Below are 19,542 nucleotides of genomic sequence, written 5' to 3' on the forward strand. Positions count from 1 at the left end.
TTTAATGTTGACAGCCCTGTATTTTTTAAACTCAGATATGTTGCTTACGCCCTTAGTGCTGGCCTGTTATTCAATTTTTATTATTCAGTGACTACTACAAATTGTTTTGTAATTACTGTAGAACTAATCTGTAAGTTTTGCAATTATAAGAGAAGAACTGAAGTGTGGCTCAGTATATGGGCTCTTGCAATTTAAGGAGTTTAAAGAAGCAAAAACAGTAGAATTAAAAACTTGAAATGTTCTGCAAAAAGAAATCCATTAACATATCAGGGCTTTTTTGTATTGTGTATGCTCTGCTTTGAAATGGTATCATTGTCCTTCAGGCTGCTTCACACATCTTCTATTTTACTGCATAGGTATTTATGGGCTTTTGGGAAGAATGTTTGGAAGCGCTGGAAGAAGCGGTTCTTTGTACTGGTCCAGGTAAGTCAGCACGGATTTGAGTTTCAGGCTGTGTGATAAAAGCAATAGGAAAAATGTGCAGAGTAAAGAATAATAAATGGAAATATGTTCATATAGCACATTGTAGTGGAAATGGAGTCGACGTTAAATATTGTTTGCTTGTTTGTGTTTGTTTTTTTGTTTGTTTTTGTTTTTGCTGCAGGTAAGCCAGTACACCTTTGCCATGTGCAGCTATCGGGAGAAGAAGTCTGAGCCTCAAGAGCTGCTGCAGCTGGATGGATATACTGTGGATTACACTGACCCACAACCAGGTGCATACATACACACACGCACACATTCTACGCTTAAACTGCATGTATATGTAGTACATAGTGTAAGTGTGTGTCTCTTGCACAGCACGTTTTGTTAAAGCAAGGTTTCAAAAAAAAATATTTCATTCACTTTTCTTTAATCTTTCTGATTATTAAAATGTGTCCAAATATTTGTAATAACATTAAATAACGACATAATTTGTTAATCTTTAAATACAACACAGTAAAACAACAATTCCATATTGTGTTATTTCCAGAGATCATGTTACCACGATAAAACATTGTGAATTATCGTTGAAATTTCGGTTTCTTGCACACCAGTCACTACCAATAGCAGTTATGCTAAAACATGAAAGATCTGATTAATTTTAAGTAATCAAAATTGGCATCCATTTTCTAAACAAAACTGATGACACTAGTTAAACATATTGTATGGTGACTGCTACATGACTGAATCAACTGGAATGGGCTGCTAGCAAGTAATATTGCAAACACATTAACACTAAATAAGTTCAAAAACAGTTCTGAATGAAAAACTAAACAATAACTGCTCAAAGAACCCAGTGCACCAAATGATTTTAAGTTCGCACAATAGGCATATGCTACACCTGTTATACAGTATAAATTCTAAAGTTATGTTCTGGGTGTGTCCTATTGTGGATGTGTTCTGGTCCTGCAACCTCATTTCCAAAAAAGTTGGGATGCTGTGCAAAATGTAAATAAAAACAGAATGCAATGATACACAAATCATTTAAACCCTAAGTTTATTTGACAACAGTACAAAAACAACATATCAAATGTTGAAACTGAGACTTCTCAGTTTTTAAAAATATATATTCCCATTTTGAATTTGATTTGAGGCTTTCTATAAAAGAGACGTCTGGATGGCAGCATATGTTGCTCCAAAACCTGTACGCATCGTTCAGCATTAGCAATGCCACAAATGTGCGGGTCACCCATGCAATGGGCACTAATGCACCCCCATACCATCACAGATGCTGGATTTTGAATTGTGAGCTGATAATGATCTGGATGGTCCCTCTCCTCTTTAGGTCAGAGGACACGGCACCCATGATTTCCAAAAAGAATTTAAAATTTTGATTCATCTGACTACAGGACACTTCTCCACTTCACCTCAGTCCATTGTCGGGCCCAAAAGCCTCTCTTCTGTGCTCAAGGCCCGTGGACAGAGATGGATTCTCCTAGCGTGTTCTGATACTGTTACCTTAAGAGCTAACCGCAATATAACTTCCTCTAACAAAATAAGAAAAATGTCAAAGTGTAAAAAGCAAAGTAAAATAAAAGACTTCAGTCGCTGAGTTCTTGTGGAAGGAAGGAAAAGGCCTTCTGCTTTATTGAGCTTGGATGGCAAGATGGTTCCCGGACAACCACAATGCAAAGAACATGTCAAAAACACCCACTTTTATATCCTGTTTGGGGCGATGAAGTAATCGCCCCTCCTTTTCTATGGAATTCTATACCATCTTAGTTCCCATTATTTCCAAACCTTACATGTACATGGGAACTGTCACATCTGCACTTGGGAACCCTTATTTCCAATCATACATGATATATGTTTTTTAAAAATATCTTATCTTAGCTGTACCAGAACGTTCCAGTTCCCAAGGACATTAGCTTTGACTGGTTGCATTGTAAGTTCACCTGTCCCAGGGCTGGTTCTTATCTCAAGGACAGTTCTTCTTGCTCACACAGCAGATTCTCACAAGCTTCAGGAGGCCCCTTTTACTAACAGGATTTGAAGCTAAGGCCTATTTTACAGTGTGAAGATTACTATTCTTTGGTTAATAAACACTACTTATTAGCATTATCAGAAGATAAAGATTTATTTATTCAAAACATCCATCACCATCTTCAGTGAGCTCAGACCCAGAGAAGGTGGCAGCATTTCTGGGTCCTGTTTGTACTTGGTTTTGTCTTTGTATGGTAGAGTGTTAACTTGCATTTGTGGATGCAGCGACGAACTGTGTTCACAGACGGTGGTTTTTCAGAAGTGTTCCTGAGCCCGTACAGTAATTTCCGCTACAGATTCTTGCCTGTTTTTAATGCAGTGGCGCCTGAGGGCCTGTAGATCACAACCAGCCAATATTGGTTTTCGGCCTTGTCCTTTGCATACGGAGATTTCTCTGGATTCTCTGAATCTTTTAACGGATTTATGTACCATTGATTATTAACATCTTTGCTATTTTACATTATGTTACATTTACATTATTGTCACACTATTTGTCTTTCACAGAGTGGTGAACACTTCCCCATCTGTACTTTTGAAAGACTCAGCCTCTCTGGGATGCTCTTTTTATATCAATACTGACCTGTTGCCATTTAACCTAATTATTTGTGAGATGTTCTAGCAGATGTTCTTTAGCATTACGCAGCTTAACCAGTCTTTTTGTTACCCTGTCCCAACCTTTTTGAAACTAAATTCACCGAATTCAAAATAGGCATACATTTTTCAAAAAACAAAAAAATTCTCAGTTTCAACATTTGATATGCTGTCTTTGAACTACTTTCAATTAAACATAGGGTTTAAATGATTTGTGCATCATTGCATTATGATTTTTACAATTTACATTTTGCACAGCATCCCAACTTTTGTGGAACTGAAAAACTTAGTGGAACTTAAACATTCTCTAATATTTTGGGAAACTCTGTAGACAAAGACCCATGAACCTTCCTTCTACTTGATGACTCTACAGAATCATCAAAAAAGGATGATTTTTTGTTGGCCAGCCATACAGCAGCCAAAAAGACAATTTTGAAAATATGGGTCGAAGCCTTCCGTTTCTGCTCATCATGTTTTGCCTGCTTATTTTCAGGACATTACTCTTCTGGAATATACAATGACTGGGATAAATTAGGCCAAAATAAGAACAGTTATATCCAGGTCAGATACTGAGAAAGAACTGTTAAAAATAATGAGAGCTTCATGACTTTTGTTAACCGATGTGAGTGTGTGGAAACTCTTTCTTACTGCGGACCTTTGTTTAATTTTCTTATGTATATGTCTCCTTTTCTTTTATGAGTGTAACACTGACCATCACTGCTATCATTACTAATATTACTACTATTGGTATCTATTATTAACTACTAGCTCTATATGATTACTATTGTGAAGAATTTTGGAGTGCATATCTTGTGCTTTGAGAATATAGTTCTCGTGATCTATATTTTTACTTACTAAAAAAAAAAAGCTGCAGTGTGCCACATATGTGACACTTTGCATCTAGCTAAATCCATTACAGTGTCACACAGTGGCAACAGACCTATTTTGGCAGTATCTTACAACATTAAAATTAATTATATTTTACTGAATTTTAAAAACATTAACTTTGCCATCTTAACAGATTGAATAATATTTTTGGATGGATGAAAAATTGTAAAAAAAAAATTTGCTGTTGTGAAGGTAACGTGTGTCATTCACAAGCTGTACTTTGCCAATAAGAGGTTTAAAAATACCCACCAAGAGATGGTGTGACCAAGTATACACTTTTTTATTAGTTTATTCAAACTCTTCTCTTCATTATTTACTCTTTCATTTTCATTAAATATGTATGTCATTGTAAATTGAGGAAAATGTGTTTGTTACCCTGAGGCAACATTGTTAAAAGAGATAATAATCTTTTGCTCTAATGTTAATTTCCTGGTCAGGGTTATTGTATTTTTGCAGGACCACTAAAATTATGCACTTAAACACTTTAAGTGGTGTGAAATCTCTTTTATTAATGTCATCTCTTGTATGTCATGAATGTAGGTTTGGATGGAGGCCGTGCCTTTTTTAATGCGGTAAAGGAGGGCGACACTGTGATTTTTGCCAGTGATGATGAGCAGGATCGCATTCTATGGGTGCAGGCCATGTATCGGGCCACTGGCCAATCACATAAACCAGTCCCACCCACCCAGGTCCAGAAACTCAACTCTAAGGGCGGAGCTTCAGCGCAGATGGATGCGCCCATCTCTCAGTTCTGTAAGTTAAGGACACTGGCAAAGCATTCACTACTTCTCACATACAAACAGAGAGTCATAGTGCAGTTCATTTTGATATTTTATGTATAAATCAGGGCTCTCACCATGTTGGAATTTTTTTTCAAGGCAGAGCGAGGGCTCACTATAACCTAATGATAAACTAACTTACATAATATAATTAGGAGCAGTGGTTTGTAGTTTGTGCTAACCTGGAGCCATGTCAGGCTAGTTTGCAGCCCCTGGGGAAGCAGTAACAGCAATGCAACAGGCATGCATACACAATGACATTCAGCCATTAATGACAGCCTAACACAGTATGTGCCTTAATGTCTTTGCACAAGGAGCATTTCAGATCTGTTACACAAGATTTTAACTCTAATGCCAGAGTTCAATTTCCAGAGTCCATTCAAAATGTACAGTTTCATTCAATGATTTGTGAAAATGGTCATTGTTGAGAAACTAATGCTTTAATCCATGCGGCAGCTTAGCAGACTGCACTGGTAGCAAAGGGAAGGTAAGAGTGCAGAGGGTGAAACGTACGTTCATTCCAGTGTCCTCCAAGGAATGCGGGAAGGAGTTTTAAGTTGGGGGTGCCAGGGTATATGTGATGTCACCAATGACATCATGCAAAATGATTTGCCATTGTTCTTTTTATGTTTTATTTTATTTGTTTATTTATTTATTTTGCTAATTTACATTGAGCAGAACATGTAATAAACTGCTCTAATGAAGCGATTGACAACAATATATGTGTCTAACAGACGCACATCATCGCTCTCCTCTGTCCTGGACAACCTTAATGCATTAATGAGTGGCGATCAATCACACTGAAAATATGTGGCGTGGTAACCGATCATGTGACGCCCACAATGGTGAAATTTAAAACTGAAACGCCCACCAACCGGGAGATAATTGTTGATAAAAAAACTTCATTTTTACAATAGAAAACAGTATTAGGCTGCTTTGGGACTTAGAACTGCATAGACCTTCTCTCTATGAACTTCAGCCTGCATGTGTTTGAGCAGTACGCCCCCAAAGCATCCAGAAGTTTTTGGCTCTGTATAATGAAAATATGGCATTCACTTAAACAATGCAGGTCTACTGCAGGTTTCATTACTATGAAATCAGTGGGTGCTGCAGCACCCTTGGCACCCCCACTCCCCAAGTCCCTGCCCTTCTCTGTCTTATTTTTGCCCTTTGACTTCTGTGTGGGGTTTTAGTCTGCCCACCAAAAACGTAAAATGATGAAGCCACTTTCAGAATATATGCACTGCAGTCTGCAAGTATGATATAGCACTAAATATTTTGTCACTCAGCTATGACTGTGACTAGATTTGTCTAAACTGTAGTCTAAACTTCATTTTTCATTGCTGTGTTTTTGCATTGTACATTAAAAGTTTTAAAATAAGTGCAGCCTCTTAATTACCAGTATAGAGCTCAGACTAACTCGTCTGTAGAAACCTAATCTTTAAAAGCTGCTCTATCTTTTAAATACTGAACGTGAAGTCTTGTAAAAACATTTTATCAGTAAGCACCCTTTTAAACACTGAATAACATTCAGTTCAGTCTTAGTGTAACAAAATATGTTATCAATAAGGCTTTAATTAACTTTTGAATTCTCAAATGCCTTTTTAAATGCTTTTCCTCAAACAGGTAAAATAAAAATCTTTCAAAGCAATCATTCAAATTAAGCTACTTTAGAGGCTATAAACAAAATAGATCCTGCTATTCAGAACCAAATCCATGTTTTTGGTGTGCACCTTTGAATTTCAGCGTCTTGCCAGGTTTTTTTCAGAAACTGCTTTTGAAAGCCACTGAGATGTAAACACCTTTGCCTTTTTCTTGTTAGACTGTGCTGGTTTTAAAGGCAATAACCACCCATGAAAGGGTCGATTTAAGGCAGTCTAGCATGTGAAATTAGCGTTTTTTTAATTCTTCTAGGCGTAAACTCATACAGTTAACGAGATTGGAAGGATCAGGAAAACAAATCTACCAACAGAGATTCTTTGTTATTTCTCCATTGGTTTTTTGTCCAGTATGTGAATGTTTCTTGTGGTCAGTTGAATCCTGACAAAGTTCAGCTGATGCCATTCAACTTCCTCACTAAAACACAGACCCTACCCCGCCTCCCGAAACATTATTACACAGTGTAAATGTTTCACACTCTCACCTTCTACACATCCAAGTGGTTTTGAATGGCATAGATAAGTAACACACACCATGTACCTTATACATCTTAATTGCAGCAGACAGCACTGTACAAATTTTGCTGCAGTTGATTTTGCCAGATTCTAGAATGCTATGAAGGTTCTGGAATGTTCTGTTTTGTTGTGATCAGTATTTGATAAAGGACTTATTATATACTAACCTTATAAAACAGGCAATAAACTTAGGATAACATTAACATTATAATGTGAATAAATTGGGCCCATAAATAAATACTGTATAGTCTTGTAGATCCTTGATTTGCAGTTTTTGAAATGTTTTCAAATTTGTCTCACGAGAGTTTCATTTTTAAATCTTATGAAGATATTGGACAAGTATAAATGGCTTTATCTTCCAATACCTTTAACCGATGCAGTGCCTTCATAGAATCCTTATAGTTGCTGTTACTGGCATCAAATACACATTTTTACTAGCATTCAGATATGGATGTCTAAAGGTAAGTGTGTTTGCCAGTACAGTATTAGTCACTGTTACATGTAAAGTTGAATTGCTCTTATCTTTCTCCATGTAGATGCTGTAAGTGTTCATGATTCAGCACACTCATGTGGATTATAGAGCAAAGAATCCTGTTAAAAACAACTGCAGCAGAACAATGAATGCAAGAAACAAAAGACACCAGTCTTTACCTTTCTCCCCATCTTCCCCTTTCTGTCTCTTACTCTCTCACTCTCACTGTCTCTCTCTCCCCTTACTCTCTCTCCGTTTCTCTCCCTTTGTCTGTCTCTCTTCCTCTCTTTTTGTCTGTCTCTCTGTCTCTCTCTGACATTGTCCCACACCAGCTCAGACTGCACTATCATGTTGGTACAGGTCGTTGTTTTATGTTGTGTTTTTCTTCCTTCATGCTTTGCTTGTACCCTTTTTTAGTCGTGCAGCTGTAGTGGGGTCAGGGTTTTCGTGTCTGCTTTTTTCCTTCAGCCTTGTTGCTAGTCTTTATGTTATTCTGGTTTGTCCCTTCTTACCCTGCTGTCTTCTAGCTGGACTTAAGGGTAAGTGCTTCCCTGTTAGCTAGCACCAGTCAGATAATCCTAAAACCATTATCTGACAAATGCAACGTGCTTTTTTACTCTCTCTGTTCCCTCTTCCTCTTTCCTTTTCTCTCTCGAATCTCGCTTTTCATGCCTTAGACCAAAGTAGACTGTTTTTTTGTCGATTTATTTTTAATGGTTGTAGGTCTAAATATATAAACTTCCATTATTCTTGCCAGTTTAGGATGCATGAAATTTTAATTCCTCTCTCAGTATCATAAAGCTCAGTTATTATGATTGATTTATTTGCATAATTGCCTTCTCTACAGTATGTAATATCACTGATGTGAAAAGACCCCTCAGAGTAAAGATAAAAGATGAATCCAGTGCTTATATGCTTTCAGCTGCTTGAGCTTACAACATCCAATCGAGATATACCAAGAGGCTATGCTTCTAACTAATGGTAATTTCAAATTGAATTATAGCACTTGCATCACTGCAAAAAATACCCCACCAGAGAGTGGAGTTCGGAGTTATGGTGCTCCTCAAGAACTGTGAAAATCAGACAAAATGGCCTTAAAATAAAAATTGGACCAACAATTGTTCATGTTGTTCCACTATTTTGAGCAGTTTTAAATTTTGACTAATTTAACTATTGATTACTGATTACAACATATCTTTGGTGAAAACATCTGAATCTGAAGTGCTTTACTCTTGAGGGTTCAATTGCATTTAGCATTTAGTCACTTTTCTTCTTTTTGGCTTTGGTTCACAAGAGTTGGCAAATATGTAAGTGGAGTATTCTGAATGCCAATGCCAAAGACTAGGTATTGCCATCCTTCTTTACCATGAAATACTCCCGATTTTGTAATATTTATCAAATTTTCTGGGCCTATTTTGAATAGCTGCTTGGCCCAGCATAGCACCTTTAGCAATGAGAGACTCCATTTTGAATTTCTGTTTTGATTGCCCGTTTATTGCTTGAGTAGGAGAGCACTCAAGTGTCACGTTGTCCATTTAGGTGGTGGCAAAAGGGCAGGGGTTTTTCTTTTTTGTTTTGTTATTCCCCATTTTCCCAGAGAATGAATGACCCACTTTTAGCCTCTTTTGGCTTCATGCTAAACCCATGTACTTGCACCAGAACTGTAATGCTAGCCTGTTAGCGTGCCACCTCGGTGGCTTGCTTGCTAGTGTGCTCAGCAATTGTTGTGAACACACTGATAATTTCTTAAGTATTGTCAACTTGCAAATGCTAATAGAAAATAAGGAATGCAAATAGTTAATATAAAATGGAAAATGTATCGACAATTTGTTTTCTTGCATGACATTGGAAAGCATAGTACTCGCTGTCTTCCCGCATGTGAATGTAGATAATCATGGAGCATTTACATACACTCATGTTCCAAGAAAATGAACGTGTAAATAAACACAATCTAAGATAGTCATTAATAGTGTCAGTGTATTAGTTTTATCATATTCAGACTCTTTTACATTTTAATCTGAGGGCACCTCAGTTGTCGGGAAATTAGTTACATTGAGATACTGTCATACCTCTTCAGCTCTAATATTAATCCCCTCTCTCATGCACACTTACTTTATCCCTTGTTTTCTCCACCTTTTTCTGTTCTGTTGTCCACATGTCCTCCCTCTCTTCCTCATACACTCTTTTCTGTTCTTTTTGTAACCCACCTTCTCACCTGTCCCATTTTTATTCTTTACTTACCATTCTACATAATGCTGTCCATATTTTTCGCCAATCTCTATGATTTTTAATGTTTAATTTGTTATTTATTCTGTCTATTCTCACTTCTGTCGTGGTTCTCTCTTCCTCATTATGTTCTTCATTCCCTCTCTCTCCTTCTCTGGTTTTACCCATGAAGGAATATTTACTTTTATTCCTTTTTTTGCCACCTTAGCTCTCATTTCAGTGTTCTTGGCCCTCCTAATGGATCATTTTACAAATATATTTCTTCACTAGACCCGTAATAACTCTCAAAATCTAATTTAAAATTTATAATACCTTTGTTACCCCTATTAAAACTAAATAGAAACATTTAAAAATGGCTACAAGTATTACATTTTAGAGTCCTGTCTTTTCTCTATGTAAAAAGTCGTTATATTGTTCAGTCACCACTTCTCGACACATTCATAACCATTTCTACCTGTTCATGTGTCAAAAAAAGACATGATGAGCTACTATTAAGCTCAAAGACTGCACACATTTTTCTCTGTATATTGTCTTTCATTAGTACACAGTCATCACTGCACTAGTTTGTATTGCATCATTCTGTTCAGTAACTAAGTCATTCTTTAGTGGCCAGGCAAGGAGATATTTAACACCTGTTTGAATAGTATTTTTTGTAGTAGAATTTTAAGTGTTTTCTTTTTTTGTCACAAGAAGAAAATAATTGATAGATCTCATTTTTATAGAAAACTAAGACTGATAATTTTTCTTTCTTACAGCAAGTGCATTATAAAACATGATCAATGTCCAAACCATGTATGCATAAATGAGAATCAGCTAAGATGGGAAAGAGCAACCTCACAATCGTCCTAGCTGCAATGTACCTGAAAATGTGACAGTAAAGAATTGTTATGAGACATCAGTAGTTTTTTGTCCCATTACACCACCAACAAAAAAAACTCGGAATTAAACGAGTCTTTTGAAAAACGAAGACTATTATTTTTTGTAGTGTATCTTTATCCTGTACTCTACAACAGCAAAACATGTAACCAGTAACTTGCTAAAATCCTCCTGATTTTCTGACATTTCCATTTTTACAAGCACACAATCCATCATTTCTCTCTAAGTGAGTGACATTAATCAATTGCGAATGGCAGAATCTATTGTATTCATGTGAATATAAAAGCATTACAATTCATCAAGATCTATAATTAGTGATCTTCACAAACAAAAACTTAGTAAAAGTGTAGAGAAACTGCACCCAAATCAGTCCATGCATGTCCATCCAGAATGAATGTGGGTTGATGAGTTGAACTTGAGCATCGCCCAGTTCCATATTGCTAGGTCCAATTGAACTCTGCTTGACTTTTGCTGCAAGTTGACAATGTGAAAGCTGAAAGTCTTTGAGTTGCTGTAGAGTAGTTGACAAGATGGTGATCTTTTGTTGAAGGAAGATGTATTTTTACAAGCTGATTTACTAACTTCCTCTTCCTTACGCCACCCCCCCTTTCCCTACGTCTTGCGTGATTGACTGGATTAGATGCTGACAGGGCACAGAAGCACGGCATGGATGAGTTTATCTCGGCTAACCCTTGTAGCTTTGACCACGCCTTGCTGTTTGAGATGGTGCAGAGGCTCACACTGGACCACAGGCTCAATGACAACTTTGCATGCCTGGTAAGTGAGACATTGCAGTACAGGCTTGTGTCAGAAGACAAAGTACTCATTTTATACTGCAGTTCTTATATTTTTGTTATTTGCATTCAAATAAGTAGCAACTAGTTAGATTTACTCAGTTATAGGTACTTAAATAAAATTGTAATGTGTTTATACTTATACCTGAGTATTTTAAAATACTACTTCAATAAAAATAGCTTATTTTAAAGCTTATAAGAAATATCAGATCAGCATTGGTATCAGACAAAACTCAAGGGTTAAATATTGGTATTGGATAAGAAAATAAATTATTGTGCCATCTCTAATTTCACTTTAACCATTCATAATAAGTTCCTAATCACTTTTTGGGTTTTATTTATTTTTTTCTTTTGGTTCAGTGCCTGGATTGATTTGCCGTTGTTCACACCTCTCATTTAACATTTTATTTTAGGCCAAAATAATCCCAAAAAAGAGAAGAATAACACCTAATTTAACCACAGTTGCTGTGCCGGTAGTTGCTGTTGTACAAGGCCGTTCCACTGTAGGTCTATTGGGAACTCAGTAATTGAGGAGTTGTTTGACCTGATACTTTTGTAACTCCTACTCAAGTTGTTTTTACTTCTACATATTATTCAATGAAGGAAGAACATTTTTACTTGAGCATGGGTTTAGACTACTCTAACCAGCTTTGATTTCTGCATACTATTGTGTCCTCTCTAATTCCTTGTTATGATGTAGTACCATCAATCTGAGATGATGAAGGTTGCAACACTTAATCTGAGGTGCTTCGCAATATGTTTTCATGCGATGGGACACCAACATATTTCGAGGAGTGTACTAACTAGCCCAGTTACAGTATCACTGTGTGAAAGCCTCAGTGACCACAACCCGCAGGCCATTTCCCCAGGGCACACACGCATGAAGGGTCCATGACATCTTTAAGGTTTATAGGCACTACTCTACAAGTACACAACTCCCAGCCTCTTTATTGTATTACTGTTTTTCTTGCAGGGATGGTTTAGCCCAGGGCAAGTCTTTGTTCTGGATGAGTATTGCGCTCGAAATGGAGTGAGGGGATGTCACAGACACTTGTGTTACCTTGGCGACCTGCTGGAGAGAGCGGATGCAGGGAACATGATTGACCCGACGCTGCTGCACTACAGCTTCGCTTTCTGTGCCTCGCATGTCCATGGGAACAGGTACACTTACCGTTTCCTTAGAAAAAGCGGTAGGCTGCACACCGGTCTCCAATGACATGTCTACAGGAATGTTTAAAGAAAAACTTATGGAACAGTGAAGAATCAGAAGGTTTTTATTTTTTTTTAATCACCCTTTGCTTCAGTGCTTGTCTGTTGAGTTTGTTTTTTTTTTTCCTTTAAATGTCATGTATGTTTTGTTTTGCGGCATTTCACATTATTAATTTTGGCTTATTATTTGTTCTCTCCACCTTAATCCATTTCTTCCCCTGTATTTCAACAGTGCTCATTAAACCCTAAAGGCTCCCCTTCTCTTCCTCATTGATTTGCTCCCTGAATCTCATTGTTTTAATGTTGCTCACCTCATCATATGTTCCTGATAGTCAGAGGGGGTCTGAGTTACAGGGGTGTGGTTCTAAGCCAGGAGGGAAAAAGGAGTCTAAAAAAAAGAGGAACTGTAAAGTTCAGCCAGTCCTCGTGTGCCAAAGGTAAGAGGGCTTTAAATTTGGGGAGGAAATTGATATTGGATAACTCAGGATAAGAGAATAAGAGAGTAAGCTATGCAGTTACGTGGATAAAGTCATTGTTTTTCTTCATTCCAGTTTTGTTCAAAATATAGTGAGAATTTGAAATCGTAAACCCAGTATCCTGAATCGAATCAAATTGAAGTGTATTGTTAGACCGCTAACTGGACTCATGTGAGCAGCTTCAGTTTTGAAGAACAGGGAAACTGGTCCATTCTTAAAATAGAACAGATTTATTTTTATGTTGAGCTGGTGGGAGAAGGCAATGAGGGTGGAAGGCTCCCTCTAGCTTTTGCAAAAGAAAACAGATATGGATGAAAGATTAACTCTTAAGTGTTTTCTAAATGGCATTCTCGTCACAAATGAGGCACTGTGGCTGTAACAGGACACAGTTTTAGTTGAAACAGTCTGCAAATTTTCTGTGTTTGTAGTGACTGTTCTTTTTAACTGTCTGTGTGTCTCAGTCAAATTATTTTAGCGTTCAACCTCTGTTGATCAATGATGAGACAACTTTTTTTTAATGCTGGTTATTATTAATTTATTTTAGCTCAAATTTAAATGTTGGTGCATTGAATTAGTCTAAAATAAAAGCTGCATGTGTATTGCCTTTTACTTAAAATTTAGTCACTTAATGTCCCTTTTTTCTATTATTTTGTCTCCCTTAATTATACCAATTATGGGAACATAGAGGCTAAGATTTAAAAGGACAGAAATTACTAAAAGATTAAATAATCAGTCATTCCTGTATCTCCATAATCAATCTTTCACAAGGATGTGCCTTTGCTGCCACCTCGAGGATAGGTTTGCTGTAATCCACATTCAAGTAGTAATGCTATTTGTGCATATTCAATCCAAAAATATGTGATTAAACCCCTAAAAGTCATCTTTCAGCTAACTTTGTTTTTAGTTGGTAATAGTTGTGTTGTAAATAAATGGATTGCATGAAGCCAGTGACAGGCTCAGGGGGAATGAGAATGCTTAATAATTATTAATGACCCTCTTTGTTAGCGCCTTGAGGTGATGCAGAGTGCAAGGCACAACCATGGCACTACTTGCAAATTAGTGACAGATTAGGAGTTTGTCCAAAGTACACATTTCGTCAGTAGCTAAATGACAAATGACTTAGCAATGTCTAAGACCCAGAGGGGCCAAGTGAAATGTGCATTAATACTACATGATCTACACGCTGAAAATCATCACCTTGACAGCTGTAACTTGGCTACTTCATGTCCCAAGTATCGTAGTGAGCATCCCATCTGCTGCTTCCAACAGGAAAAAAAGGTTTAATTGTACTAGGTTCAGCATCCTACAGTTTGAATTCTAGCCCCTTCCTTCACTGTTAGTAAATGTGTTCAGACTATGTAGTATATAGTCTTTGTGGAACATGTACTGTGAGGTTAACTTAATAATTGGGTGCTTCAGATTGATTGATCTCGGAAAATAAAAGAATAAAATGAATCGGCAACTTATTCATCTATTCTGATTTTTAAAAATGTTAGGGCATCTTCTCCAAAATCTCTTTGAGGTCAGAGAAATAGTGCTGAAACAAAGATGTCCTTGCACTTGTCCGTGATAAGAATATTGTGTATTGTAGCACAGTAAAGGTTGACTAATTCCTAAACAGTTGGAATCATATTTTTATTCCTGAAATAGACCTGATGGTCTTGGAACGGTAACTGTGGAAGAAAAAGAACGCTTTGAGGAAATCAAAGAGCGATTACGCGTTCTGTTGGAGAACCAGATCACGAACTTTAGGTGAGTAGATGCTGCTAGGCCACATACTATAATTTTAGTTCATCCTTTTTTCAGCACATCTGATGTGTTTTTTTTTAGCTTTCTATTCCAAAAATATGCCACCTGCAGCACTGCTCATTGTGGTTTTGTTCCTGACGTAGGTATTGTTTTCCTTTTGGTCGCCCTGAGGGAGCACTGAAAGCCACTCTGTCTCTGCTGGAGAGGGTAATGACACCACTGTTTTCTATAGATACATTGCTCTAGGTGAGATAGTGGGTGTGTGTGTGTGACTCTGTATCTGAGAAGTGGAGGGAGAGAAAGCAGTCTCTTGTGGAACACTGTGCTTCAGAGCACACACAGCAGTATTAAATACACAGACAGTTATAGTTTTGTGTTCTGTTGATCCTCAGGTTCTTATGAAGGACATTGTGACCCCAGTCCCGCAGGAGGACGTAAAGGGTGTGATCCGTAAATGCCTGGAGCAGGCAGCTCAGATCAACTACCAGCGCATTACTGACTACGCTAGAGTCGAAGGTGACTACCATTGCTCTCCCATTTCACACTATGCCTTTAACTTTCTGACCCACCAGTTGGATCTGAGCTACAGATGAACAGCTTTTGCCTTTTCATCCTGCCTTCTGTCACTACATTGTCAAATTGCTGTAGATCTTAAAGATGTTAACAGCTGTTCAGAGCTCAGAATGTGTCACAGGAAGTAATATTTTCTTTTGAAGTTGCATTTTTTGGCTTTCCATCGACCACTTGAGTGAATTCATTTGTAAATAGATTTAACCCAAAATGTTAATATAAATGCATTATCTAATAACCTGCTTAGTTTACCAGTGACAAAAGTCCTCTGTTCGCACAAAGCAATTTTTCTTCAATCAAATTTATTCTTTATTCACTTAGGAAGTCAGTGAATTAGAGTTGAGCTGGTACAACTTTGTTCTCTGCCTGTTGAAAGCCTATAAAAAGTGCATTTCTCTACTTCAACCTGTAAATTAGACCAACTTGAAACAATGTGAAAAAGAGAATGTTTGTGTCCCATTAATTACCACAGTATTTCATCAGTTTCATTTTAAAGAATACTTACTTACCTGTATCTTTTGTATTTTCAGAGACTGTTTTGGTTAACTTGATCAAATGAAATGTTATTGAATCAAGGCTTAGATGTTTTTGTGTGCATTCTCTTGCTGTAGACTTGTGAGTGAAAATGCATTCAAATTCATAGAGTGAAGAGCTTCTGGTCCCTTCCATTCACTTCAGGTGACATGGAAAATGGAACATAAGGACTTGACATAAGGATGTAAAATATCCTCCATTACCCTGCACCTTTCTGTTTCTTTGTATACAGTTCTGCCCAATTCTAAAGCCAAGATCTATCCTTACGAATATTCTTGCATGTATGGATCAAAGTAAATCTCCCAAGGCCTGTGTTTGGCTTTGTTGAGTTTCCTTCCATTCAGGTCTTCATGGCAAGTCAAAGGCTAGTGAATTGGGAAGAGACTTGAGGAAGGGGCTTAAGGTAAGCAAGGAAGGGACAGAAGTCCTATGTTTGGAGAAAGTCTGAAAGGAAAGCGGTGAAAGAGTTTAAGGGCTGTTAGGTATAGATTATGGTTAGGAAAAAGGTTGGACAGATGATATCTGTTGATCCTAACCAGGGAATGGAACAAAACCCCAGAATAAGTGAGCAATGGCAAATACCTCAATGGAAGGACCCAGGAGAGAAAAGACTCTCCAGGTGAATCAGAGATAAAAAATAATCCAGGAATATCGTGATGGTCTTATTGGAATTGGGCTTTTTTACCTTCAAAAAGACAGGGGACCCTGTTCATTTGAGTTCTTCCCTGTCTTTTGACCCCAACTCACCCCCACTCTCCCTCTCCCAACTAGTCATCAAGTCACTAGCCCTTATATTTTGTTCCTTGTAATTTGTGATCCCCAAGGGTCACAAATGGTGAACCAAACAATACAATACTTATTTTTATTCTTTCTGGGGCATTGTCTGCATCTTCCCTTTTCAAATGATTTCAGTGCCATTGTCTTGACAATAAGAGTTTGCACAAGTGACCACCAGACATGCCCTTCACCATCTTTAACCCTTAACCCCCTCACCTCTGACCCCAAACTCTTGCATGCCGAAATCCTCTTTTTCTTCAGGAAAAAAGAGGGAAATGTATGATCACCCTGTCTACTCCTTGGCTACACAAGTGATGGATTTAACCATCCGTGAGTAATTTCCTCATCCTTTTCATCCCTTAACCTCTTTCTTCACTCCTGTTCACCCCATCTTTCATGAAATTGTCACTCCTTTTTTAACTCTTATTTTTATTTTTTTGGAGAGAAGATGAAATAGAGGCCCCACATAGATAGTATTAAAACTGATAAAATGAACACTCCCAGATTGGGTATTTTCTTGACACTTTTTAATGTACAGTTCCGAATACTGTAGCAGAAAATCAGTATAATTAGATAAACAAGTTCACGTCTACCTATGGTAAAACACACTGTGTCCTAAAACACATCAAGAGGTTTTGGGGATGTATTCACAGAAAGGATTTGGGTGACTATTGATTTCTAGTGATTTTAGTGTTTGTTAGCAATGCTAGTCTTGTAGCTCCAGCGCTAAACTAAAGAAGCAAAATTTGGCCTTAAAGCATGTCCTGGCTGACCATGTAGGGTCAAGGGGAAATTTTGTTGATTTGATTTTTCGCTAAATCTTTCCCTTTAATTACTAGTCACTAACTATGTGTTTTATGAATTGAGTATTGCGTTAATGAAGAAACACAAAAGTTTAACTGAAATGTTTAAAGTCTTTAATTTGGCTTCTGACTTGGAACAAATTTGCATTTTCCCGCCAAGTAGATTGCCATATATTTCACTTCCATATAGTAGGCTCATGCTTGTGGTACGATAGGAATGAACCCTTGTTATGTTATTCAGTGTCATGTATGATTTATTTGGCCATCCAGTGGGTTATGTCCCTTCTACTCATTGTAATTCCATGGAGTGGACAGGAATATGTGCCAGTTATGGCACATCTGTTTGTGACAACACAACTAAGCATCTGTTCAGCTTCTTCTTGTCCTTTTTTTATTTGAAGCTCATGCTCATGACTTGAATGCATTTTTGCTTTTTGCTTATCTCTCTCAGTTGTCTGCTTATGTGTCTGTGCTGTAGTGCGCTAGCTGCTTTCACTGGGGATTCCAGAGTACTTCAGCAGGTGACTCAGCTGCCAGGAGATCTGGACTAGAGCAGTGGAGAAATGAGTCATATGTGTTTGAGCCTATTTCATGAATTTGTTCTGTTCACAACTACACTAGCTGTTGTCAGTGTTTTGTTAGGACAACGACTGGTCTGTGGTCTCTCTGTTGAGTGTGTCATGTTGCTTCTTCACTGTGATTTTTTTTCTGCCAGGTAAATGTCTGTGTCCTTGTTTGTTGCTGGATGTTTTACTTATTTTTGAAGAGATTTGTCTGCCTACTAATTCCCAAAAATCCCAGACAAGTGCAGTCAAGATTGAAAACTCAAGGAGTGACACCCGTCACTGACTTCGAGACTTAAACACATCGCTACAGGAAATCAGTCTTAATAATTACTCTGTGTTTCTCTCTTTTCATTTTCTCTTTCTTTCTTTCTCTCTTTCTTCCTTTCTCTCTCTCTCTGAAGTTGAGAAATCTCTAAAGGATCAAAGGGATCCAGGTGAAGCCATATTTGACATCAACCTCTGTCCCCTCCAACATATAACCCAGCACACCTTATATATAACACTCAAACACAAACACGGTCTCTACTCTTTCACACTCATCTACAGCTAACTGAGACCTAACATCATCAGTCAAAAAAAAAACCCTTACCCCTTGACACAAGACTTTCTTCTGTGCAATTTTGGCATGGTCTGTCCTCTCTCTGAGCCATAGTGAATGTTGAAGACTGTTTGTGAAGATAGTATTCTTCTAAAAACCTGCACAGCAGTTGTGTTTGGCTATGACCATGGGGCAAATCATTACTTGAAGTTACCAGCAAAGAGTTCTGTAAATTCTTTATGCAATACTGTCTATCACAAATATCTCAGTGACAGCATTTTCAATGTGTTAAACTGTACAAATATAGGTTTTATAAATGTTCCACAATGAAGCAGTTAATGTGTTTCACTAATGTGGATTAAGACCAAGAATGTGTCTCTTGGCCTTTATATTTAGTTGTCATCTTTTTAACTTGATTCGAATTTTATGAGTACAAGCCCAAATGTCTCAACAAGGAAAACAAAAACGTTAACAACAGTTTAACACCCTGAAAATGGATGAAGTATGAAAACTGGATGATGATAATCATAGATTGTCATTAAAGCCACTGTCATTACTTCATCATATTGTGTTGATGACATCATGACTTTAGGAACAAATCAGCAATAACTTTTATCATCTGCAGTATTATAGTTTTGCATTAAAACACACTATAAAAAATTAATAAGAGCATTTAGTCTTACAAGTCAGTTAACCAGTTTTGACAAAAAAAAAACAAAAAAAGCAACAGAATAAGCAAAAGGGCCCAGCAAGTTAAATAATTTTCAGTCAGTGTTTGCATAAATTGGTGCTCATGTTTCAATGGAGACATCAATTTTGCTGCTTGTCATTATGTATTTTTGTTATTCTGTCTTATTAAAATTGTCTTGTTAAGAGAATGTTTTATTATATGTTATAACCAAAAGCTTTCTGTGTCCTGCATTCATTTCATTGAATCAAATGTCTCACAGTCTGATCTGCTATTTGTCTCTGCTGTTTGTGGTATTTCCACAGATTTAGCAATAAGTGATTTGCAAACAGTTCAGGATTGCTACTTTTTGGTAACTTTAGTTGTAAA

At 37.3% G+C, this 19,542-nt stretch overlaps 1 protein-coding gene across 9 annotated transcripts in view; it reads left to right on the forward strand.

Moving 5' to 3' along the window:
* Positions 1–19,542, forward strand: part of cadpsb (Ca2+-dependent activator protein for secretion b) — a 102,027-nt gene that overhangs the window by 66,425 nt on the left and 16,060 nt on the right. For 3 of the 9 annotated variants that reach the window (XM_036570945.1, XM_036570947.1, XM_036570950.1), the window contains exons 9-18: positions 357–423; positions 605–713; positions 4,483–4,695; positions 7,895–7,906; positions 11,110–11,246; positions 12,237–12,424; positions 14,599–14,700; positions 14,841–14,904; positions 15,090–15,213; positions 16,840–16,908. In XM_036570945.1, the coding sequence (XP_036426838.1) occupies positions 357–423; positions 605–713; positions 4,483–4,695; positions 7,895–7,906; positions 11,110–11,246; positions 12,237–12,424; positions 14,599–14,700; positions 14,841–14,904; positions 15,090–15,213; positions 16,840–16,908 (1,085 nt within the window). Of the gene's footprint in view, positions 1–356; positions 424–604; positions 714–4,482; positions 4,696–7,894; positions 7,907–11,109; positions 11,247–12,236; positions 12,425–14,598; positions 14,701–14,840; positions 14,905–15,089; positions 15,214–16,839; positions 16,909–18,348; positions 18,382–19,542 lie in introns of all 9 variants that reach the window. The other 6 variants (XM_036570948.1, XM_036570951.1, XM_036570954.1 and 3 more) reach the window with 5 other exon arrangements.

The sequence above is a fragment of the Colossoma macropomum genome, unplaced genomic scaffold, assembly GCF_904425465.1.
Source record: "Colossoma macropomum unplaced genomic scaffold, Colossoma_macropomum, whole genome shotgun sequence".
Classification (NCBI taxonomy): Eukaryota; Metazoa; Chordata; class Actinopteri; order Characiformes; family Serrasalmidae; genus Colossoma; species Colossoma macropomum.